At 35.2% G+C, this 27,320-nt stretch overlaps 1 protein-coding gene across 5 annotated transcripts in view; it reads right to left on the bottom strand.

Annotated features, from left to right (window-relative positions):
• Positions 1-27,320, bottom strand: part of LOC141371974 (serine-rich coiled-coil domain-containing protein 2) — a 104,278-nt gene that overhangs the window by 46,205 nt on the left and 30,753 nt on the right. For 4 of the 5 annotated variants that reach the window (XM_073890422.1, XM_073890426.1, XM_073890423.1 and 1 more), the window contains exons 4-5: positions 10,536-10,619; positions 4,507-4,593 (exon numbers count right to left, since the gene is read on the bottom strand). In XM_073890422.1, coding sequence (XP_073746523.1) covers positions 4,507-4,593; positions 10,536-10,619 — 171 coding nt within the window. The remainder of the gene's footprint in view (positions 1-4,506; positions 4,594-10,535; positions 10,620-27,320) is intronic. The other variant, XM_073890425.1, reaches the window with a different exon arrangement.

The following is a 27,320-nucleotide window of genomic DNA, read 5'->3' as shown; positions in this document are numbered from 1 at the left end:
GTTTGCAGAGGTTCTCTTTGCCTGCTGTGGGCAGTGTTTGGTCCCTGGCTGGGGTGCACAATTTTAACACCTTGGGCTTCCACAGGGCCTGCTGCCAATGGGTCTGCTGCCAACCCAGCCTTGCAAAATGCCTGGGTCAGGTGACAGTGTTGGTAAGGTTTGTACAGGTCTTCTGGGGGAGGGGATCTGCAGTATTGGGGACTGAGGCAAATGTGACTCAGAAGGGCAGATCCCCCAAAGCACGAGGGGTTGAGCAGGGCTTGGTGTTACCAAGTTAAGCAGTGAATGTCAGTACTTGGCTAGTTCACACAGGTGGTCATGTGTTTATGCTGGGGGTGGAGGAGGCAGATGGTGCCTGCCATCTCCTTTGTTCCTGTAGAAATCCCTCAGCAGTCCCTGCCCCTCTGGACATGCTCCAAAATAAGTAAACTGCTCTCCCTTACATATGTCCCAGCTGTTTTTCAAACTGCTGCTTCTTTACTGTATCTCCGTGGGTTGTCATGCTGTCTCTTTAAGGGCAGGGATTCAACTTCCTCTCATCCTTCAGACTCTCCCAAATCCAAGCTCACTGACTTTTAAAATTCTAGGCTTTAAGTCCCCCTGTTGTAAGAACTCATGAAATTCAGCCCCTCTTGCTTTCAAAGCCAAATGTTATGGGGATTCACCTTCCCCACGCAGGTGTCCCAGTATGATAGTCTGTTTCTCTCCTTCTCTGTTCCTGGGGCTCCCTCCCCTCCACAGATGGCTGCAGTCTGTTTCGTTCCCAGCCACATCTCCACCCTTCCTACCCTCTTCAATGTGGCTTCCTCTCTACCTTTAGTTATGGAGTTTGTTCTGCCTATCTTCAGGTCATTTTCTGGGTTATTTACACTGATGGGAGTATTTTCTAGTTGTATCTGTAGGAGGAGCTGAGTTTAGGGTCCTCTTGCTCCGCCACCTTCCCAGCTTCCAAAACCTTCACATTTTTGATAAGAAAAGCACTGGAGAGTGGTGGACCTGCCAATGTCATTCAGCTAATTAATACTGAAGGCAAACAAAGTCCCCTATCCATATCTTTTTAAGTTATCTTGATTTGAACAAGTGACTTCCTAGAGTTCCATTACTAAACTAAAGATAGGTGATGAGCTCTTCCAAAATAAATATGATTCCTAGGTTTAATATGGCAACATAACATAGGAGCAATGTCCACAACAGCCAAACTGTGGAAGGAGCTGAGATGCCCTTCAACAGATGAATGGATAAAAAAGATGTGGTACATATATACAATGGAATACTATTCAGCCATCAGAAACGATGACTACCCACCATTTCCATAGACATGGATGGAACTGGAGGAGGTTTTGCTAAGTGAAGTAAGTCAAGCAGAGAAAGACAATTATCATATGGTTTCATTTATATGTGGAACATAAGCAATAGCACGGAAGACCACAGGGGAAGGGAAGGAAATCCGAAAGGGGAGAAATCAGAGAGGGAGATGACCCATGAGAGACTCTGGACTCCAGAAACAAACTGAAGGTTTCAGAGGGAAGATGGGCGGGGACAGGGGTAAGAGGGTGATGGGTATTAAGGAGGGCATGTGCTGTGATGAGCACTGGGTGTTATACGTAACTGATGAATCACTGAACACTACATCAAAAACTAATGATGTACTATACAGTGGCTAACTGAACATAATTTAAAAAAAAAAAAACAAAAAAAATTAACATAGCAAATATAGAGAAGTCCAAAGCATCTTTTGCTGAAAAGTAATGTTTTCACTTTTCTTCTGTTTTCTTTCTTTAGGATTCTCTTAGATATTTCTAAGATCTTTCTAAAAGTTATTTGCAAGGTAAGATATTTTTCAGGACAATTGGGCCAGTCTCTTCAATAAGTCAGTATAGCAGCAACAAAAAAGAATGGTTACATGAAAAGAGACTTAAGAGATGCAACTAGATGTAATGTACAAAGGCACAGGATATTTTTGAAACTAGGGAAATCAGAAGATGGACTACATATTAGAAGACATTAAGGATTTAATATTAGTTGGTTAAGATTAATATTTCAGCTGTAAGCAGTTCTTATTTTTTAAAGAAACATATTAAGACTAACAGAACACTATTAAAACTTCCCAGCATAAAAAGCTTTACCTTTTCATTCCTTATTAATCATATATCAATATAAAGTGACTTCTTTTCATAATTTTTTGTCTTAAACTTATTTTTCTATTGCAACCCCAGCTTTTTTGATGAGAATAATTTCATTCTGCCTCACCCAACCTTTTATGTTCAGCATTATTGTACCATTTTACTTGATCTAAATTTCTTTTATATACAAAGAAAATTAATGGATTTTGCATTAAATCCTCAATGAAACTAAGGGAGATAAGACCATTTTCATTTACTGCTATATTTATTACATTTGATCTAATTTCTGTCACCTTAGTTCTGTTGTTTTTAGATATCCTTGGTATTTTTCTATTTCTTATGTCTTTTTTAAATTTTATCTTTTGCAAGATACATTATTCTAACTTAATAGTTATCTTAAAGCATTTCATAAACATTTTATAATTTATGTAAGTATATCAAAATAATTTTAAAAATAATTTTAATATCCATTTGCAGAAGATTAAAACTTCAATACGACTTCTTCAGGATACTCATTTCCTTCCTCAAACCTGTATTTTACTGAATGTAAACATTTTCAAGAATTTAATAGTAATTTAAAATTTTAAAAACTAAAAACTTTCAATTTCAAGAAAATAAGAATGTATAAATTCAAAAAGTCCAACATTCAAATGATATATAATTACGTAAGATGCAATAAATTTTCTCCCATTACTAAGTTTATCTCATCTAGCCTACCTAAAAATGGTCTTTCCTTTTTTTTTTTTTTTTAAAGATTTTATTTATTTATTTGACAGAGAAGAAGAGAGAGAGAGAGCATGCACACAAGCAGGGGAAGCAGCAAGCAGAAGGAGAAGCAGGCTCCTCACCAAGCAGGGTCCTGGGATCATGACCTGAGCCAAAAACAGACGCTTAACTGACTGAGCCACCCAGATGCCCCCAAAATGGTTTTCATTTCATTCTTCATTCATTTTAATCTTTACCTCCTAATTTTTTTTTCTAAACATTTTATTTATTTGAGAGAGAGAGAGAGAAGCATGAGCCAGGGGGAAGGGCAGAGGGAGAGGGAGAAGTAGACTCCCTCCTGAGCAGGGAGCCCAATGCGGGGCTTGATCCCAGGACCCTGAGATGATGATCTGAGCTGAAGGCAGATGCTTAACTGACTGAGCCACCCAGGCGCCCCCTTTACCTCCTAATTCTTGAGTTATTTTTAAATCTCTCCCTCAAGTATTTGGAATGCATTATTTAAAAAAAATGCAATTTTACAAAGATAACTGGATGGAAGGTCTGAAAACTTACCTTGGTATATGAATAAAAATTTGTTTAGATATAAAATATGAGGGCATAACCTTTTTCTGAAGTGCACTAGACACAATTCTTGTGCTCTGTAATATCCTAATGCTGTTTTTCTTCTCCCTGCAAACTAGCTAGGTTTTTATCTTTAGTTTTGAAATACAAACATTAGGTCTTATTATTTTCCTTTTTAATTTTATATTTGGTAGGCCCTCAATTTGCAATATTCATTCATTCATTTTTCAGATTTTTAAGTTTTCTTCATACTCTTAAAACATAACATCTGACTGGCCTTATTATTTATTCATGAATTGGATCTCTGTGATCTGACCTCAGTGGCTCAGAGTTCAGTATATTATATCCTTTATATTCTAAGTGCTATTAATATTTTATATTACTAAAAGCTTTGCTATACCAAAATATGCCTTTGACTTCCAACAAAGATTTTCCTTGGCCTGCTGTCATTTTTATGCCATTATGTTGTTATCCTTGCCTTTTAGATTTTATGAACTAACTTATAATTACACTCAAGAGTGTACAAATTGTTTTTATATGAGACTAACACTTGAAATTGTAACAATTATAAAATTACAAAGATCCAAACATGACTCTGAGGGATCACTCAATATCATCCATGGGAAGAAACATTTTCTTGGACTACTGTTCACTCTGACAGTCTTACTGACAGAAACTTAACCCTAAAATCCAGTTTAATTTCTGCTCTCAGAGAGAAAAAAATACTGCTCTCAACTCACCAGTTCATTTCTTTAACATATATGAAGAAAGACATTTACCCTTCATCAAATAACATGAACGATAAGTTGGTGAATTTCAGAACCTCCAAATAAAGGCCACTGAAAATGGATTGATGAAGATTTTCTTTACACTTTGAATACTTAATATTTAGACAAAACTTTCTTAATATTTAGACTGAAGTAGATCACATACTTTTAGAGTGCATATAATCTAAATATAATACAAGAGTGCAACTTTGAGAGCCAAAAATAAAGTCAAATTTCAATTCTGGCCAGACTTTTATAAAAAACAAACAAACACGTATATTGTGTAGTTTGAAAAGCCTCTACTTTATGTACTATACTATAATACTTACAAGCTGATGTTCTAATAGTTGAATTTTTTCATCTTTTTTCTTTATTTCCTCTTTAAGCTGTTTTATCTCATTTAATAAATCTTCATTCTGAAATATTTAAAAAATTATCAATCATTAAATCAATGATAAAGACTGAAGAATGAATGGTTTTTGTTAAGGGGAAATTAAAGGGAGAACTCTTCTTAAATATGCCAGCTATTAACCTATACACAAACAAAACAAGCAAAAACCCATTTTGGTCTTCTAAGAATTCATAGTGTAGGGGTGCCTGGGTGGCTCAGTTGGTTAAGCGACTGACTTCAGCTCAGGTCATCTTAGGATCCTGGAATTGAGCCCCACATGGGGCTCCATGCTCAGTGAGAAGTCTGCTTGTCCCTCCTCCTCTGCCCCTCACCCCGTTCATGCTCTCTGTTTCTATCTCAAATAAATAAATATTTACTTTTTAAAGATTTTATTTATTTATTTGACAGAGAAAGACACAGTGAGAGAGGGAACACAAGGAGGGGTAGGGGAAGAGGGAGAAGCAGGGAGCCCGACGCAGGGCTTGATCCCAGGACCCTGGGATCATGACCTGAGCCTAAGGTAGATGCTTAATGACTGAGCCACCCAGGTGCCCCATAAATAAAATCTTTGAAAAAAAGAATTCATCTTGTAATGGAGACCAACATGTGAAAAATGAACAATAATAGCAACACAGCTAACATTAAGTACTTTTTAGGTGCTAAGAACGAAGTACTTTTAGATATCTAAGCATTTGATCCTGAGTATGACCCTGAGAACCTGAGGTAGATACTATTATCCCCCTTTGCAGATAAGGAAACAGGGACAGAGGCCCATAGTAAAATAAATTACATATAAAACAGAAACTTCAGGTAGATTTAAAGAGATGTATGAGAGTTGCCTACCAAGAACAATGCTGTGCACAACTAACAGAAGAACAGCATAATTAAAGGCACAGAGTCATTTCACAGCTGGTTCAGAAATCAGCAGAAAGATAAATATGCATGGCAGGGTAACAGGGAGATTCTTTTTTCCATGAGCCACTTTCCTGAGAACTGCCTGTCAATTTAGTCTATAAGAAATTCCTAATAGTATTAAATGGAAACCTACTGTCAAGCTTCTTAAGCAGGAATCCAGTTACATTTCGAAGTGTAAAGTATCATTACCTTATAGTTAGTCCACCGTGTTTACTACTATTCAATTATCCAGAAATATATACTGAGGAAACAGTACAAGCAAGGAAATAAGAATATATATATGTGAATGATATATCTTTCTAGAGAGAAAAATATGTAAGCAAATAATTATAATATGTTGTTACTGAGCAAAGTATGGCATCTCTTGCAGATACATTGGGAACAAACACAAAATACTGCAGTCGCTTTAACAAGAGATCAGTAACAGACATTTTACAAAGGCTTTAACAATACATATAAGCATCACAAAAATGGGGAAGAAAAGATTTTTTTTTTAATTTTTTTATTGTTATGTTAATCACCATATATTACATCATTAGTTTTTGATGCAGTGTTCCATGATTCATTGTTTGTTCATAACACCCAGTGCACCATGCAAAACGTGCCCTCCTCAATACCCATCACCAGGCTAACCCATCCCCCCACCCCCCTACCCTCTAGAACCCTCAGTTTTTCAGAGTCCATCATCTCTCATGGTTCGTCTCCCCCTCTGACATACTCCCCTTTTCTTCCTCTCCTGTTATCTTGGGGAAGAAAAGATTTTTGTAATGCTGTTATGTATACTGCAATTGGACAAGACTGTTTATTATATATAAAAAATGATTTCCAGTTGAATTTAAAGAATTTAATTTTTTTAATCACAAATCAAGACCAACCAAAGAGAGAATCGGATTGCAGATCGTGAAGGATATACTTTTAAGCTATGTGGCAAATGAAGCTATTAAGAAATGATAAGTATATTTGACTATATAAAATTTTAAAGCATCTATACAGTTATCATTGAAGTTAAAAGCTGGTGAAAACCTATCCAATTATGACAAAGGATTTATACTCAAGTATATTAAGAGCCTGTTCAAACATACAGATCATTTTTTAGGCCCCAAGACAAATAAACCAGTTCTCACAAATACAGATAACTGGTAAAATGTTCTATATGACTCATTGAAGAAATATAAATTCAAGTATTAAGGTATTATTTTATAGGTATTAAGTTGGGGGGAGAAATAGTCAATGTGATTAACAAAATTGCAGGAAAAAATGATACATTATCAGACATCAAAACTGGCCTTTCTGGACAAACACATGGCTGTACATAGAAGAGTCATAAAAATGCTTGCACTCTGCTTCAGCTGTCCCACTCCTGGAAACTATGCCAAAGAAACAATGTGACTTCCCTCTCATGCTCTCTCTCTCTCTCTCATTCTCTCTCTCTCAAATAAATAAATAAAATCTTTAAAAAAGAAAAAAAGAAACAATGTTGAGTTTTAGATATACTATTAGAGGTACCTGTGGGAGGGACACAGTGGAAATGTCCAGTAGGCCAGTGGATCACCAAGTATGAAAGAGATAAATTTATAATTGTTCAAAAAGGGGGCAACTGAAATAAAATGTAGCAATTTGATGAAATACTATGTAGCCATCTTTCAGTCACTGCTAGGTCCTGCCAGTGTTGGAAGAAACGGACCTGAAAATGAAATCCAAATACGATGCGATAATGTATTAATGACCATGTACATAGTACTTAACTTTATGACAGGCACTGCTCTAAGAATTTTACACATAAAGATGGGCAAAAACATATCAGGAAATGGGTAACTCCAGTGAAGTTTTAAAGGAGAAGTAAAAAGTTCTGAAGACACCGAAGTATGTCAGGCTTTGGATTTTAGAGTAAGAGAGTCTCAGTATCATACAATACAGAGATGAAGGCAAGCATAGCATATTTGGAGAATTACAAGCAGTGATGTTGTCACACAAAGGCTATAGCGAAGAGTGGGTACCAATGTGGTTAGTAAACTAGGCAAGGGCTAAATCATAGAGGGCCATGAACATCAAGCATGGCCTAATAAGCCAGGGGAGTGACAGTGCATTTGAGATGTCTTTGACAACTGTTTAGAGAACACACTTGATAACAACAACAACAACAAAATTAGACTAGGGAACTTGTTACCAAGATGTCGTAATACTTCAGATGACAGTAGGAATCTGACCCAAGAGAGTGATAACAGGGAGAAAAAGGAAGAGCAGGAATGAAAATTAGGAGATATTGGTGACTGTCTCCATGTGAAAGAGCACAAGGGGCAGTCAAGAGTGATTACCTGTATTTCTAGCTTGGGTGATATGGTGATTAGTTGTGCCACCAAAAGATATGGAGAATAAAAGAGGAGAAATACATAAATAAAAGAGGAGGAATATTTGTGAGTTTTAGATATACTATTAGAGATACCTGTGGAAGGGACACAGTGGAAATGTCCAGTAGGCAAGTGGATCACCAAGTACGAAAGGGAAATTGTATATGTTATCAACACATATATCATATATGAAATCACGACAGTAAAAAGTTCAGAAAGAAATGGACAAAATATATAAATCTCTATTCTACAGAAGAGAAGGAACCTACGAAGGAAATGGGAAAATGGAAAAATGTTGAGGAGTGTAAGGAATTTTAGAGAGAAGTGACATAAAAATAAAGGATAAAGCTTTTAAAACAACAGTCACACAAATGTTTATAGCATTAAAATAAGTAGCTGCTTTCATCTTTCCAGGCTTCCATGTTAACTGGAAAAAGGTTTAAGGAGAGTCAAGGAAAAGTTTATTTGGTTTACTGAATTTATGACAAATTTATGATACAGAAATTTATAAACTGAGAATGAAGAGAAAGTAGAGAAAGCATTGAGAAGAGAGATGAGAGAGGAGGAGCTAGTTAGGTCCTTAACAGCAGCAGAAGATAGTCAAGAACCTAACAAAGGATGGTCTTCCACAGCATAGTGGCCATTTTTGTCCTATAACTGGAACAAAGTGAATGAGAATGATAACAGACACAGGTAAGTCAGAAGGCAGAAAGGAAGGTAGCAGATCTTGCTTGATGAACACAAGGCCACCTGCAGAAACAGAAGAGCAGCTAAGAATGAGGCTTGAAGAGAGTGGTCAATGTTGAGACTAGCTCATCAGGGGAATGGAAGTGGGAGCTGTCCTGAGATAAAAGACAGATTAGAGATATGGCAGGTCCAGTGGAGATTTTAGACCCTAAATTTGCAATGACACAAGTCGCCATATTTGTATGCTAAACCATCTTGGATGAACAGGGGACATAACTGGGAATTTGATGATCAAAGTGCAAGAGAGTCCAGTGTACTGGAAACAGTATCAGCTATAGCATCTCACCTTGGAAAAGAAGGAAGACTAGGAACTACCTGCTTGGAAGGAAATGGAATAGGGACAAGAAATAAATGCCGTGTAACAATATATTTATCATGTAACACTAAATATATAGACAAACTGGAAAGGAACACAGAAAAAAAACAGACACTAGTTGTGTAAAAAAGTTGGAATTAAATTTTTTCTTTAAAAATTATTTTATTTCTAAAAGTTTTTCACAAAAAAGAATGCAGGAAAAGTCAACTTTACTTTAAAAATGTCAGTCACAAAACAAAATTGAGAGATGATCAGAGACCATCTAAGTCAATGGTTCTCAACTGGTGTATATGTAAAGCTTTTTTAAAAAAAGAGATGTCCTACTGCAGACCTGCTGATTTAGAATACTACACATACCCACAATAGGATGGAAGCACAGAGATGGGAAGAAATCTGTGCAAAAACAGGTAAGATAACATGTTGAAAAACCAAGACTAGATAACCAGATGTGACTATTAATCCTATATTCTTTTGATTTTGGTTGTTTTATATACAGTCTTGTTCCCAATAAGTCACCCTATATCCTACGAGAAAATTATGCTTTTCTGACCTCTAATACCAGCTGTTGGCTACTTGACTTGATTTGGAAGTGAAATACGCAACATGCGAGCAGAATCCACACGTGGTTCTGCCAGTGCTCTTTTCCCTCAGGTACAAAGACATGTCCCAGGATAGGGGCTGATCCTTCAGCTTGGGTCCCAGAATGAAGGAGAAGCATAGAGTCCCAGCTGATATCTAGTCAATATGTAACATACAGAAAAATAACAAGTGAGAAATACATTCTTGTCATTGTAAGCCACCAGTATTTCAAGATTATTTGTTGACTAGCAAACCCTGAAAATAGAATGTAAAAGAAAAAAATAATTTTACTTGGAAACATTAAACCAAGAATGCTTTAGTGTGCTTAAGAAATAGTAGTTCAGAAATAACTGCAAAAGAAAAGAGCTTTCTTTTTTTTTTTTTAAGATTTTATTTATTTATTTGAGAGGGGGAGAGACTGAGCGGAGTGGGGGGAGGGGCAGAGGGAAAAGCAGACTCCCTGCAGAGCAGGGAGCCAAACGCAGGACTTGATCCCAGGACCCTGGGATCATGACCTGAGCTGAAGGCAGACACTTAACTGACTGAGCCACCCAGGTACCCAGAAAAAAATTTTTTCAACTAAAAATGAAAATTATAAAAAATATATTTTCAAAAACTAAAATGCATCCGGTTTCTATAATTATACTTTTAAACCTGAAAAAAGATAAATTAATTTCATTTTCTGTATATTTCTTCAATGTGATTATATATGAGGAGTACCTGTTAATCATTTAATTGGTAGTTATATTTTAAAAACTGCTATTCATAATTATCGAAAAGAATTTAAAAATTTAATAATTTCTTGATTTAAGAAAAAGAATCCTGCACCAGTAATAGACAAATAATTACCCAAATGATAAAATAAATTCAAATTAAAGTACCACAGTGATATCATTTTAACTTAGTAAGGTAGCAAAAGTTAAAAACAGACCTGATTAAAACTCAACACAGCAAAGCTTCAGGTTTTAACATATTTATTATTAAATGTTTTAATTGTTACTACTTTATAATTTTAGTAATAAAAAAGAATTTTGAAAAATTTACCATGACTCCTAATTATACCTTATATATTTGATCACCATCTTCTGGTTCTGGACTGGATGGCAAAGAGAGTTGAATATCGTGCAATGAACCACTTCCATCATGCTGTCAGAAGAGAAGGAAAACATGAAATTAATACAGTATCTGCAGACACTCATTTCAACCTGAATTCACCCCAACCAAATGCTAGCAATGGCAAAGAACAAACAGGAAATAAGATTCCAGAAATCTCCTTTTTATCCCTATGCACAGGTAGAAGAAAATGTGGAAGAGGGAAAAAGAGAGCTAGGGCAAGAATAATTTGTGGAAATAAATAAGATACTACATGAGTGGATGAAGCAAGAAGCAAAAAGCCACTGAAAGTTTTAGAGTGGGAAAAGGAATATGGAAAATTTCCTAGAAAATTTGAAGATTAACTCACCTACAAAAAATACAAAATGAAAGTCAAACTAAATCTGCTTTAGTTTAAATATAGTTTTTTGAGTATTTTTTCTTTTTAGTCAGAAACAATAACCCAACAAGGCGTGGTCACAAAAATCATTTAATTAAAAATACTAGATAGGGGCATACACATTCCATGACTCTATTTATACGAAGCCTGAGAGTAGGAAAAACTAATTTATTGTGCTAGAAATAAGAACAGGGATTGACTCAGGGGAAAGGGGCTATTGACTGGGAAAGAGCATTAGCAAATCTACTAGGATGCTGGAAATGTCTTGACTGTATGGTGGTTATGTGGGTAAGTATATACGAAAAGTTCGTTATACACTTACAATTGGTATACCTTAAGCACCTTAAACTCTCATCCTTAAATGCAATAACGAAAATGACAAGATAAGAATTAAGGCCTACCCCTTGCTGAACTGGTTAGGAATAACCAACTAAGAAATGGCATGTTAAATAATTCACAGACAACTTTGAGAAAGATGAACCAGTAAAGAATATGCCTGGGATGATGGTGAGGGACTGAGCCCCTGACCAAGAAGGCAGCACAAGTGTGGCTGGACACCTGGTTTGTTCAGATGGTACCTAGCTGCTTTGGGACACCCATTGAATCAACAACCTTCAAGAGTGCTATTATCATAATCCTCCTCAGACATATCTGTTCTGAGGAAGTCTAGGCCATAGAAATGTCCTGTATTAAAAGAAGAATGTTAAAGTAGAAGACATAGCATGTAGGTCATTTTCTTCTTTATATACTATACTATATACCCACTGAATCAGAATCTCTAGGTATGGGGTCTACAAATGTGTATTTAGTAAAGTTCAATAGGTAATATTGACTGACAGCAAAAAATAAGCATTTGTCAAATTTCTACAATAAATAAATTATATTTTTTGGAGATTAAGAATTTGACCTGAGAGTGAAGGCAATGTCCTAATGAATAACTAAATGTCTTTAGAATGTTAAATGTTTAAAATAAAAAAGAAAGAAATTTTACAAGATTCATCTCAGTAAAAGTTCATCTCTGCTGTAAATACCTTGACATATAAAAACAGTCCTACATATAACTATATATTTGAGAAAAGAGGAGCTGTAAAATCTCACTTATTTTCAAACATGTCAGTTATCATCTTCCTGCCCACTACAAAGCAGGAACCCCAAAGAATGGGACACAACACAAGTATACACCACTTTTGTCTTGCACATGTTCATAGCTGTGGAAAGTAAGTAGCAGAACAGGAAAAATAAAACATCAGCTTTCAGGGTGAAGGAACAAAAAGGGGATCCCCAGGTAAAGAGAAAATATCAGGGAGACCACGAAGTACCAGCTCAGGAAAGTGACTCCAGAAAGCTGTATGTAACTTTCTAGGTTCACCCCTCAGCAGCACTTTGGCTTCAATCTAAACAGTATATCAAAGACTTGGAGAAATAAACTAAGACCATTGCCCAGACCTAATCTAGCCTCTGAAAGATGTATACTAAGAACAGATCTGACAAGCACAGCAAAGGCTTTGAAATAGAACTGACATTACAAAAGGTAGCTGGCTAGTTGTAAATTATAGCCTGAATCCAACCAGAGTGTTTACCTGCTTTAAAATTAAAACAAAAACCAAAAACAAAAACCCCAAGAAATCCCACAGTATTCTCTGTTCATTTAAACAAAATTAAGTGTCTCATAACAAAACATGCAAAGATCTAAGATACAATCCAGAACTACTCAACCTACAAACAACAAGGAAAATCTCAACTCACACAGGAAAAGACAATCAACAAACACCAATGCCACAACAAGACAGAGGTTGGAATTAATTGAAAGAGATTTTAAAAGGGCTATTATAAAAATTCTCTAAAAGTAAAAGAGAACTCTTGAAGGGAATAGAAAGAGAAAGTCTCAGCAAAGAAACAGAATATATAAAGTGGAAACATATGCAAACTTTAAAACTGAAAAAATTCAATAGCCAAATTTTAAAATGCACTAGCAGGGCTGAATACCAGCATTTGAGATGACAGACTGAACTTGAAGACAGATCAACAGAAATCATGCAATCTGAGCCATGAAAAGAAAAAAGACTGGTGGAAACAAAAAACAAAAAACACAGCCTGCTGAGGGGGCTATGGGACAAAAACGAAAGATCTAAAACTCATACCATTAAAGTCACAGAAGGAAGGGTGGAGGGCAGAAAAAAAAATGTTTGAAGAAATAATGGATATATACACCTCAAATATGGTTAAAGACATAAATCTACATATTTGAGTATCTCAATTTAAAAGACTAGAACACATGAAGCATGCTCTCTGAATATAAGGGAATTTAATTAGAAATCTTCAAACTCTTGGAAAGTAAACAACAATCTTCTAAATCATCCGTAGGTCAAAAAAGAAACCTGAAGGCAAATAAGGAATTATTTTGATTTGAAGGAAAATGAAGATACCACATTATCAAAATTTGTGGAATTCAAATAAGGCAATGCTTAGAGGAAAAATTACTGTAGGAGATGCTTATATTAATACAAAGGTGTCAAATCCACAACTGGAGCAAAATAAACCCAGAACAAGCAGAAAGAAAAAAATAATAAAGAGCAGAAATTAATGAAATTGAAAATCAAGAAATAGAAAGAAAGCAATGAAACCAAAAACTGGTTATCTGATAATTGCAAAACTGCCAAAGAACAAAATAGAAGGCACAAATCAGACACATACCAGGACACAGAAAACATACATCAGGAATGAAAGCAGGGATATCACTACAGATGTCTCAGGCATTAAAAGTAAATAAGGCAATAATACTATGAGTGACTCTATGCACACAAATTTGACAGCTTACATGTAATGGAGAATTACTCAAAAACCAGACTATCAAAACTCACTCCAAATGAAACGGACAGCCTGAGGAATCTGTGATTATTAATAAATTTAATTCATAATTTAAACCTTCTGTAAAAGAAATATTGAAGGCCAGATGTTTTCCTAGCAAATTCTTCCAAAGTTTAAAGGAATAATATCAGTTCTATATAATCTCTTACCAAAAACATAAATCAAATTAAATTAGAAAATTAATCAAGTTAATGAGCCTTGGGGTGCCTGTATGGCTCAGCTGACTGAGCATCCAACTCTTGATTTCGGCTGGGGACATGATCTCAGGGTTATGAGACTGAGCCCTGCTTCAGGCTCTGTGCTGGGCATGGAGCCTGCTTAAGATTCTCCCTCGCCCTCTGCCTCTCCCCTATCCTGGTAAAAAAAAAGAAAAAAAAAATGAGGCTAGTACTTTCCTGATACCAAACAAAGACAGTGTAAGAAGACTTCTAGATCAGGGCACTGGGGTGGCTCAAGTCAGTTAAGCATCTGACTCCTGATTTCGGCTCAAAGTCATAATCTCAGGGTTGTGAGATGGAGCCCCATGTCAGGCTCATGCTGGGCGTGGGGCCTGCTTAAGATTCTCTCTTCCTCTCCCTCTGCCCCTCCCCACTCCTTTCTCCCTCTCTAAAGAAAAAAAAAAAGAAAGAAAGAAAGAAAAAAGAAGACTGATAGATCAATAACCTTCATGAAAAGTCCTAAGGACACAAAAGTCCTTAACAAAACATCTTTAAATCAAATTCAACAATATGTAAAAAGGAAAAAAAGATCGTACACAAGTGGAGTTGATCCTTGGAATGTAAAGCTTATTCAACAGTTAAAAAGCAATGTGATTCCACATATCAAGAGATATCTACATTATTACACCAACAGACACAGAAAACATTTCTGCCAAAATTCAACATCATTCATGACAAAGCCTCAGCAAACTAGGAATAGAAGAGAACTTGCTCAACCTGATAAAATCTTAAAAAACCTTGAAATTAATATCATATTAAGTGAAAGACTGAATGTTTTACCCCTAAAACCAGGAACCAGTGCAATAAAGCAAGAAAAATAGAAATAAAAAACACAAGTAGGAAAAGAAGAAATAAAACCATCTCCATTCAGTAATATAATTTTAGCCATAGCAATTCCCAAGTTATCTATAATACTACTACTAGAACTAATACATGAATTTAGGAAAGTCACAAAATACAAGGTCAATATACAAAAATCTACCATTTCTGTGGTAAAGAACTGAAAATTGAAATAAAAAAATTACTTCTATTTACATTAAACCAAAATCCAAGAAATAAAAAACAATCAAAACTAAAAAAAAAAAATCAAAATCAAAAATTCTAAAAAAAAAAAAAGACATATTTGGGTACAGATCTAACAAAACAGATAAACTATATTAAAAACAAAAAAAAATTGATGAAAGAAATCAGAGGTGACTTACATAAATTGAGAGGCATATTCTGTTAATGAATTTAAAGACTCAGTATTTTTGAAATGTCAATTCTCTTCCAAATTCAACTACAGATCAGTGCCCTCCCCCAATTCCCAGCAGAATTTTTTGCAGAAATAGAAAAGCTGCTTCTAAAATTTATACCATAAGGTAATAGAACTAAAACAGCCAAACACTTTTAAAAATAAAGCTGGGAGATACCATACTACTTCAAGGCTTAGTATAAAGCTATAGTAATCAAGAGAATGTGATATTGGCAAAAGGACAAACATTGATCAAAGAAACAAAAGAGTCCAGAAATAGACCCACATATATGTTCAAAGGCATTTTTGACCAAAGTGCCAAAGCAATTCAACAAAGAAAGTTTTTTCAACAAATGGTACTAGAACACCCATCCATATACAATAAAATTAACTTCACTCATACCGCACACCATACACAAAAATTCTCAAAACAGTCTATAGACCTAAATGTTAAACTTAAAACATTCTCCAAATAAACAGAAAATCTTTGTAACCTTGGGTTGGGCAAAGATTTCTTAAATATGATACTGCAGAAATGACCATAAAAAAACTGACAACTTTGACTTCAAGAGAACTTCTGTTCTTTACAAAACGATTAACAGAATGAAAAGAGAAGCTATGAACTGGGAGAAAATATTTGCAATAATTCAGGTAAAATACTGAGCATAGTGTGTAACTCATAGAGAGCATTTATAAATTGTTAGCTACTTTTTAAACAATAGCGACAGTAAAAATAATGATAATGTGAGGTTTTGTACAGACTTCATTAACTCAGAATTGTACATAGCTGCCTAAAAAGCAAATTCCACTTTTTCAATATTCATTTGTTTCATCATTCACATGCCTGCTTAAGTACTTATATACATAAATACATAAAGAACTATCAAAAATCAATAATAAAACGGATATTTTGTTTATGGGCAAAATAAGAGACAACAAAGAAGATACACAAATAGTAAATAAGTACATGCAAATATGCTCAAAATCATTAGTCATTAGGCAAATGCAAATTAAAACCACAGTGAGATACCATTACATATCTCTGTGAAGGGCTTTTGGAAAAACACAATACCAGGCACAGGCAAGGATGCAAAACAGCTGTGACTTCCATTAATCACTGGTAGGAATACAAAATCAGACAGTCACTTTGGAAAACAGTTCAGCAATTTCTTAAGTTAAATATATACTTACCATAAAACCCAGAAATCTTATACCAAGGCACTTACCCCAGAGAAATGAAAACATGTACACATGAAAATGTGTGCATAAATGTTTATAGAAGCTTTATTCATAAATGCCCAAAACTGGAAAGTGACACAAATATCCTTCGACTCGTGAATGGATAAACAAACTATGATACATGCATACAATGGAATACTACTCACCAATAAGCAGGAATAAATTAGTGATACGAGGACAGCATGAATGAATTTGAAATTACTTATGGTAAGTGAAAAAAGCCAGACTCAAAGGACTATATACGATTCCATTTATATGACAGTCTTGAAAAGGCAAAACTACAGAGACATAAAAAAAGATCAGTGGTTGCCAGGAGCTAGCAGTGGGTATAAGGATTGACTGTAAAAGTTAAAAAAAGGGGGGGGTGGAATTTTGGGGATGATTGTAATACCTGTGCAATTGTACAGATTTGTCAAGCTCACAGACTATACAACAAAAAAGGCTGAATTTTAGTGCTTGTAAATTATACCTCAAAAGAGCTGTACTAGATTGAATAGTGTCCTCCTAGAAATTCATGCCAATCCAAAACTTGGGAATGTGACTTCATTTGGAAATAGGGTTTTTGCAAACGTAATCAAGTTGAGGTCATAATGGATTAGTATCAAGTTTAAATCCAATATGACTGGTGTCTTTATAAGAAGAGAAAAATTTGGACACACACACACACACACACACAGAGGTCATGTGAAGGTTATGTGAAGATGGGAGGCAGAGACAGTGGTGATGTACCTACAAGGCAAAGAATGCCCGAGATTGCCAGCAACCACCAGAAGCTAAAGAAGCAAGGAAGATTCCTCTCCTAGATCCTCCAGAGAGCACATGGCCCTGACAACACCTTGACTTCAGATTTCTAGCCTTCAGAACTTTGAGAGAACAAATTTCTGTGTTATATGCCACCTAGCTTGTACTTTATTATGGCAGCCCTATAAAATTAGTAAAAGACCTGACTAAAAAAAATTTTAAAGCAAACAAAGGGAGAGTGTAACACCAGATAAATCTCACAATCACAAGAAAAAGAAAATTGACATACCAATATTACTATAACACAAGAGGCAAGGAAGAATTAAAGATAAAAAGTATTAATGATAAAAAAAGGACTTTAGTGATCAAAGAAACACTCCACCAAGATGATATGCCAATCACAAACATTTATATACCTAATAAAATTGCCTGAAGATACTAAAACAAAAACTGACAGCATTAAAAGCTGAAAAATCTATAATTATAGCAGGAAATTAACACTACTCTCAGAAACTCACAGATCAAAGATAAAAATTTAGTAAGAATGAATAAGATATAAATAATACAATTAAAAAGCTTAATATAATAGATATACTGCTACCTAAAATATAGAGAATATATGTTCTTTTCAAACAAACACAGAATGGTCACAAAAATTGAACATACTCTAAGCCAGGGAATAATTAATTATGGTCCATGGGACAAATCCAGCCAGATGTCTATTTTTATTACAGTCCATGAGCTAAGAATGGCTTTTACATTTTTAAATGATTCCACTTTAAATGATTTTATAAATATCAACATAAGAGCTGCAATTTTGTTTCTTGCTCCAAAAAGCGAGAATATTTACTATGTGGCCTTCTAAGGAAAAGTCTTCCAACCCCTGCTTTAGGACACAAAAGCAAATATTGACACATTCCAAAGGACTTATATCATATAGATGTTCTTTACTGTTAATGTACTAAGACTAGAAATCAATAAAAAATGAAAGCCCATACATAAACCAGTATTTTTGAAAACTGAAAAAATATTATTCTAAATAAAATGTTTATAGTATAGGCCAAGACAATGAAGAGTTATTAATGTTTAAGTTATTTGCTATGCCTCAAAGAAAAAAAATTCCACTTTTTATTAATGTCCAGCAGTCTAGACTTAGGCAATCAAACAGGGAAAAATTTATTTCCATCAGAGTACAAGAGCCTAAAGATCATGAATAAAATCTCCAACTAAACCATCTCCCCTCCAAATAACTCTGAGACTAACCAATGGTAGTACTCCCTATTAAACCTTGATTCAAATGAAAAGTGCCTAAGCCTAAATTAGGAAAAGCTTCTTTAAGCATTAGAGGGGGAAGAAAAATATAAAATGGACAGAAAACCTTCTCTTTTTAAAAAAACACTGAATAACAATCATGCATGCAATGTTCATGCTTCATATTACATATACTAAGAAGCTAACATTTATTGGACAATGCTGGCACTGTTCTAAGCATTTTGCATAAACATATTTAACAAATGCACAGATGCAAAAATACATAATAACTACAACACACCAATGCACGAAAAATAAGCAATTCATAGTTAACTGATTGTTCAAGTATGCTGGGCCGCTTTACTAAGTGAAGTGTCTCAGAAGTTTCTATGGGTTCTAGTTAGGATTTTTAAACTCTAAATATAATTAACCTTAATTAACTCTTGTGCCATTCACATTTTATTTAAGATTCAAAAAGATAGATAAACTTTCCTTTATTCTAAGAGCATTAGGAGACTACTGTCAGCAAGCCATCTTTCACTTTTCTCTTTTGACATAGCATCAAGGTAAACTTTCGTTCTAACATTTTAACTCTTCCACATATTAACTTACTGGAAAACCCTATAACAAACTCCATCTTACCCAAGTGGTTCTTCCATGAGTTTGCAAAAACTGGGATCTTCCTATGAGTTCCAGAGCAGCTGCAATGGACATGGATACTTGAAATGACTAACAAAAAAGTTTTGGCAGCGTTGACCAATCTCTGCTGACAAGCATCATCAGTGATGTCAACAAAGCTGCCTTGTTTTTCAGATATGCTACAACACAATCACAAGAGGCATCCTAGGAAAGGGAGTAGAGGAAGAGGAGAGATTGATTTTTTTCATTTTCTTTTTGAAAAGTCGTTTCTTTAAAAACAAAAGTATATGGATGAACAATCACATAGACTCTACAATGTGCACTGAGAATAATTTTTGAGTAATGCTGTAATTCACTTATGGGATTTAACATCTAATCATTGAAGCTATACTTGAGAGGATTTCTAGAACGCAAACTTATAAAGTCTGATTTTCAATAACAGCTGCAGAGATGAGGTGATCCTAACAAATGGTTGGGGTAAAGACATTTTTAAAACAGAAAAATCTGGCATTTCAATTGACTAGAACATTGTTATATATGGACAGGTCTGTAATATTCTAAGCAAATAGTATTTACAAATTTCCTCTGTTTCAGCTTTTATATTGAGCCCTAATTATATATATCTGAGATAGGATATCCTTTTCTACAGGTTTCTTCTGTTACTTGAAAATATTAGTTGTAAATTTCTTCTAATTTTTTTAATTAAAAAAAACTCTTCAAACCACCTGTTTACTATAGTATGAACTAAATAACTGCTTCTATACTACTGAGTTTTTCCTCAACATTTCCTTTAAAATCTTTCTGTGTCCAATTGTTTTTTAGTAGATAACTGGGTGCATATGTCTGCATTTCTATTCTTTTCCACTGCTTTATGTTTCTATTTGTGTCAGTATTATAATCCTGCTCTAAAGAGTTCCTTCCCACCCCCCTTTCTCTTTCAGTCTTTCTCAAAGAACACAAAGAACAAGCTCTTTTGGTGTTAACAGCTTTGGAGTCACTTTCATGAACACCACAAAGGTGTTTTGATTTAGACTGAAATGGTATTACATCTATAAAAATAATACTGGGAAGAACTATACGTTCCAATCACACACTCAGTTTGTATCTTATCTTTTGCCCTTTATAACGTATCTTTTTTTTAAAAGATTTTATTTATTTGACAGAGAGAGACACAGCGAGAGAGGGAACACAGGCAGGGGGAGTGGGAGAGGGAGAAGCAGGCTTCCCGTGGAGCAGGGAGCCCGGTGCGGGGCTCGATCCCAGGACCCTGGGATCATGACCTGAGCCGAAGGCAGACGCTTAGCGACTGAGCCACCCAGGAGACCCTTAAAATGTTTTTGTAAGAATTAGAATGTTTTTTTTTAAACTTTCATATTAAAAAATAAAATAAAAAACAAATTTCCTTCATCTCATAAAGGGTATCCACAAAAAAGATATAGTAGATATCATGTTTAACAGGCAAACACTGAAAATACTCCTGTTAAGTTCAGGAGCAAGACAGGAACAAATCAATATTAACCTGGAATTGCTAGCCAGTCCATAAGGCAAGGAAAAATACAAACACTGAAAAGGAAAAAGAACTGTCATTATTGCAAATTATATAATAATCTAAATAAAAAATTCCAAATAAATCTATGGATAAATTATTAAATAACTAATAACTGTATCTAGGTTGCTGGATACAAACTCAATATATCAAGAGTCTATTGCACTTCTGTAAACCAGCAACAATCTGTTAGAAAATGATAGCACTTAAAATAGCAACAAAAACTTTAAGTACTAGAAATAAATCTAAAAAAAATTATACAAGTCTTCTAAATAAAAAAGTATAAAACTTTATTCCTGGGATCAAGCCCCATGTCAGGCTCCTTGCTCAGTGGGGAGCCTGCTTCTCCCTCTGCCACTCCCCCTGCTTGTGCTCATGCTCCCTCTCTCTTTCTCTCTCTCTCTGTGTCAAATACATAAAATCTTTTTTAAATAAGTAAATAAATATTATAAGATGTTAATTCTTTCTGAAATTGATCTATTAGTTCATTGTTATTCCCATTAAAATCCCAAAAGAATTTTTCATAGGACTCAACAAAATGATTCTAACATTTTATGAAAAAGCAAAAGACTAAGAATAGTTAAGATATTTTAGCAGAAGAGCAAGATAGGGAACCATGATGATGTATTATCAAGCCGTATTATAAATGTTAGACTGTGTGACTTGACATTGGGATAATGTCACATATATGGACAAGTACCGCATATCCGAGGAAAAAGAGTGGATTCTTAATACTTTTAGTACCGAACCCACTGATTATTCATATAGAAAAAAATGAAAGTGGATCTCTATCTCACACTTACACACACTGACATCAATTCCAAGGTATTTGTAATTTAATTGTGAAGGTCAAAACTCTTAATTTTTTAGAAAAGAAAGGGAGATTATGTCTATAACCTCAGGGCAAGGAGAGATTTCTTAAACAAAGATTTCTGAAAGGAAAAAAAACCCACACACACAAGAAAAGGTCTGATAAATTCAACTACATTAGAGTTGAGAATATTTCTTCATGAAAAGATACCACAGAATGAAAAAGGAGGCTACAGAAGAGAAGAAGGTATCTGCAACACATAACAAAATACTTATATCTAGAATATACAAAAAAACTCTAAAACACACACACAGACAAAAGACATGACCAGGCAACAAACATTCCATAAACACAGAAAGAAGCTCAATTTTATTATTAGTCAAAGAAATGCAGAATAAAGCCACAATTAAGTATCATTATATTCCCATCACATGACAAAAATTAAGAAGTTGGATAACAGCAAGTGTTGCACAGATGTAGAACAATGGAAAACAGCATAAACTACTTAAGGGGAGTGAAACAGATTGAACAATTTTGGAAAATATGATATTTCTAGAGTACAATAATTCTATGCCCCATGATTCAGAAATTCCACTCCTAATGAATCCAGAAGAATTTTCGTACATGTGTACCAGGAAAATGTTCATATTATTTGTCATAGCAGGAAAAAACCCCAAACTGGAAAGAAACAAAGTGTACATCAAGAGTAAAATGGGCAAAGAAATTATTGTTTGTTCATAAAATACAGAAATGGAAAATTTATGAAACAGAACATAAATGTGAATGAACCTTAAAATGCTTAAAATGCCTTAAGATCACAGAGAAACACTTAAGAGTATAATTTCATCTATATAAACTTCTAAAAGAGTCAAAACCAGTATCACAGGATTACAAACACAGATGGCTAAAATTTAACAGAAAAACAAGGGAAATGCTAGACTCTGGAAGAGAAGTCACTGTAATCAGGAAGGAGTACAGAGGAGCTTCTTAATGCCTCCTTTAAGCTTAGCCTGGGTGGTGAGTACAAAACTGTTTCACATTATTCATTTAATTGTACCCTTATGTTGTGTATATGCTTTCCATGTATATTTCATAAACTTTTTCCCCCTAGAATGATGAAAGAAGTCCGGAGATAAAGAAGCATGATGTCCCTGGCTTTTCTGTGGTTCTCTGCCACCAAGAGGCATTATTTCAGCAGCTCCTTAATTCTTAGTACACTCACCCAGGATGCTGCTGCTTTAAATATTCCATCCATTAGAGACACACACACACACACACACACACACACTCTCCCTCACTCACTTACACAGAGAGCAAGAGCCAAGGTAGGGGCAGAAAGAAGCATTAGAAGAGGGAAAAATTAGGGGCGCCTGGGTGGCTCAGTCATTAAGCGTCTGCCTTCGGCTCGGGTCATGATCCCAGGGTCCTGGGATCGAGCCCCACTTTGGGCTCCCTGCTCCACGGATGCCTGCTTCTCCCTCTCCCACTCCCCTTGCTTGTGTTCCCTCTCTCGCTGTGTCTCTCTCTGTCAAAACAAAATAAAATCTTTAAAAAAAAAAAAGAGGGAAAAATTAATGGTTTTATTCTCAACATTGGAGGTGAGAGGAAATAATGAAATAAAACATTTGTATATTACACTTGACAGTTCATAAAACACTGTTATACACTTATTTTTATCCCCTAAACAGGTAGATAGGGTATGAATCATCAGGATCAAATATTTTACAATCCCAAAGAAAATGTCAGAAAGAGGTATCATCATGCTCTTCTCGTTATTCCATCTTAGAGTTTTCATTTCCTACCCTAGGGTTAAAACAGATGCTGACAATGATAATATGATAAAAGCAAACAGGGAAAATAATGAAAAAAGATGGGAGGCAAGAAAATGGATGGGCATAACTACTTTGGAAAACTGCTTTTGCATTATATATGAAAGCTGAATATCTACATACTTTATGATTCAGCTATTCCAGTCATATAGACCCAACAAAAATGTACACATATGTTCACCAAAAGACACATATTAGAATATTATAGCAGCATTATTCATAGTAATCCCAAACTGGAAAACTGCTAAATGCTTATCAACTGTAGAACAAATAAACTGTGTATATTCACATTATGTAATACTCTTATCTACAGCAACGTGAATGAATGCAGAAAATGGATGACTTACAAACAAAATGTTGACCAAAAGAAGCCAGATACAAAAAGAGTATATACAATTTCACTTATATAAAGTTAAAACACAGGCAAACAAATCTATGTTTTCAAAAACTAGTAGTCACCATTAGAAATGACGGGTAGTGGGGCGCCTGGGTGGCTCAGTCATTAAGCGTCTGCCTTTGGCTCAGGTCATGATCCCAGGGTCCTGGGATCGAGCCCCGTGTCGGGCTCCCTGCTCAGCGGGAAGCCTGCTTCTCCCTCTCCCACTCCCCCTGCTTGTGTTCCCTCTCTTGCTGTCTCTCTCTGTCAAATAAATAAATAAAATCTTAAAAAAAAAAAAAAAAGAAATGAGGGGTAGTGATGCTTCTGTTTGGGGGTTCTGGTAAAGTTCTGTTTCTTACTGGGTGCTGTCTACATGTGTATTTTCAGTTTGTGAAGACAGAGATAGACATTTATTAACTGTAACTTCTCAAGTGTTTGAAATAGGGTATACGGAATTAAAGTAAGGAGACAAGACACCACTGAAAGATTAGTTTTTTTTGTATGTCCCCTTGTTCCAGAGCAGGATCAAAATTCTTATTTAAATATCTCTAAATTAGCCAACACAATACGAGAAGTACTAAACTAAAAAATTTCAAAAGCCCTGAGTTTAAAATGCATTCTGCATTAGAATGCAACTGTGTGGGCTTGAGAAAAACAATTAAATCTGGGACTCTCAATTCTCTGCCATTAAAATAAGATTACTGAAATCCTCTCTGCCCCACAGTGTCGCTGTAATAAAGAAAACAGTGTACATGAAAGTGCTGTTTAAACTATGAAATAACCTTGAACTACATATAAAACAAAAAATAGATCAAAGGCCAAATGGTTCACAATTTTAAATTTTATCTGTGTGCAATGAGAACTCTGTTCAAGTGAATGCTTAAATATAGAGGCCTGTTTAATAAAGACTCCATAGCTGTGGGTTTGGCTGAGGGGATGCAGGGTGACGGTGAGGGGTGGGGAGCTGCCTTCACATTCTCCTCTCCCTGTTGTCCTCCGTGAATCTCCTAAGAATGCCACTGTGTGCGACAGGCCTTGGGGTCATGAAGACTGAGGGAGAAAAAAAAATCCTGGTTTTATCACTAATTAGCTATCTTTTTTTTTTCTTTTCTTTTTAAGATTAGAGAAGCAGACTCCTCGCTGAGCTCGGAGCCCTATTCAGCTCAATCTCATGACCCTGAGATCATGACCTGAGCTGAAATCAAGAGTCCGATACTTAACCAACTGAGCCACCCAGCTGCCCCACTAATTAGCTTTCTGAGCCTCAACTTCTTCAGCTGTGAGTTGAAGCAATGATCACCTACTTTTCAAGGACGAGAGATAATGAACATTAGAAAACCTAGAAAAATGCCCAGTACGCAATATAGACAACTATATAAAAGTTTTACATACACAACTCTGTAGGACATATGCATGAAAGAGAACACAATTTTAACTATTTTCAAAGCAATTAAATTTAACAAATTTAGGCTAAAATTTCGATGTCTGCAACAGCCTCTTAAATATTAAGATTTAAGTCATTCCCTCTGCTATTCATTTTCCACAAATTCCTTCAAATAATATTTTTAAAATAACAATTTGGTCATGTCACTCATCTGGCTTACTACTGCCTAAAGAGTAATGCTCAAGGTCCTTCTGTGGCACATAGGCCCTTTATAATCTGCCCTAAACCTAATGATCACTACTGCCTCTTCTCCAGCATCCTACGTTTTAACCATATCCCATACGAAAAATACGGACATGTACTTTTTCAATACCTTTTTCCCCCCCAAATAAATACATATTACAGAAAATTAGAAATTAGAAAATGTAGATTAAAAAAAGGCATAACATTCTCACCATCTGGGTATCATCACTATTAACACCTTAGTGCATTTCCTTTTGGAGATACACATATATAGATATATGACTATAATGCCCATACTGTTTTATAACCTATCTTCAGTCAACAATCTTTACCTTTCCATTTCAGTAAATTTCTACCTCATCTAAACATAGGCCATATTCAAATATCCCCCAATTGGCCAAAAATGGCTTCTACAGTTGATCTGTCAACCAACATCCAATTCAGAATCTCACATTACATCCAGTTGTCCATTAAATTTCTTTTAATGTAGCACTTTCACCTCCCTGCATCAACTTTTTAGGACAATAACAAGCTAAAGGGATATTACTGTTTTTCCTAGAGTTTTCAACCATACGAATTTGTCTGGTTCTTTCCTCTCTTTTTCTTCTATCACCTGTTTATCCTATAAAAAGAAAGTTGTAAGCAATGGCTTGAGGAATTAAAATTAAATGGTTTTGCTAGAATATATTATGCACAATTACATGTATCATATGAGCAAATACATATTATCTGGATAATTCAATGCATTAGTAATGGGAAAACCATCTCTGGATTAGGATGATAACAGTTTGATCTCTCCTGGCGCCTGGGTGGCTCAGCTAAGCATCTGCCTTCAGCTCAGGTCATGATCCTGGGGTCCTGGGATCGAGTCCCCACATGGGGCGCCCTGTTCAGTAGGAAGTCTGTTTCTCCCTCCCCCTGCTCGTACGCTCTCATTCACTCGCTCACTCTCTCTCTCTCCCTCTCAAATAAATAAAAATCTTTAAAAACAAACCAAACAAACAAAAAACCAGTTTGATCTCTCCAGTGAACAAGAATGTTTTTCTCTTGCAATCATAAATAATTTATATGGTGTTACTTTGGCACAATAAGAACTGACCAGGAACCCACTGCCCATTCACCTAACAGCTATAGCAACAATTAATAATCCTGGCATAAAGCAGAAATTTCTTTAGGCTTTGTAAAATGATGTTTTTCTAATTTTATCAGACTTTCTACATTTATTTGCTGGCATTCAGCAAAATTCAATCCTATTTCATTAAGGATTTAGTTACTGAAATATAGACACCACTACAAATGCAATATAAATGCTTAATTCTTATTAATAAACATTTTTAAAGTAAGAAGTTGTATTAAAAGTTATCTCAACTACATCAAAAACTAATGATGTAATGTATGGTGATTAACATAAGAATAAAAAAAAGTTATCTCAAAATGTATCAAGTGAGCACTGCTTTTTCTGGCTTTCTCTTTACTGATTATCTTATGTACTCATGGGTTTTCCCAAAGTCATTATGACAAATGCAGCTCGTGCTCTCAAGAACCTCTAACTATGTTCATACTGATTCCATTGATCTCCCTCAAATTCTTCACCTGATAAACTCAACTTACAGTTTCACATCTTCTCCATAATGCCATAGAATGAATTTCTTCATTTCCAATCGCAGAGCAATTTTTCTATTTCGTATACTACATAAAGATACCTCTAGTGTAAAAGATACAAATGTAGGGATCCGAAGGGGTACGTGCACCCCGATGTTTATAGCAGCAATGTCCACAATAGCCAAACTGTGGAAAGAGCCAAGATGTCCACTGACAGATGAATGGATAAAGAAGATGTGGTATATATACACAATGGATATTATGCAGCCATCAAAAGGAATGAGATCTTGCCATTTGCAATGATGTGGATGGAACTGGAGGGTGTTATGCTGAGTGAAATAAGTCAATCAGAGAAAGACATGTATCATATG

The sequence above is a fragment of the Callorhinus ursinus genome, unplaced genomic scaffold (genome assembly GCF_003265705.2).
Source record: "Callorhinus ursinus isolate GAN/ISIS: 27379988/994484 unplaced genomic scaffold, GSC_fseal_2.0 scaffold152, whole genome shotgun sequence".
In the NCBI taxonomy this organism is placed as follows: Eukaryota; Metazoa; Chordata; class Mammalia; order Carnivora; family Otariidae; genus Callorhinus; species Callorhinus ursinus.
Note: the sequence above shows the minus strand (reverse complement) of the source record. Positions and strands in the feature narration are given on the sequence as shown.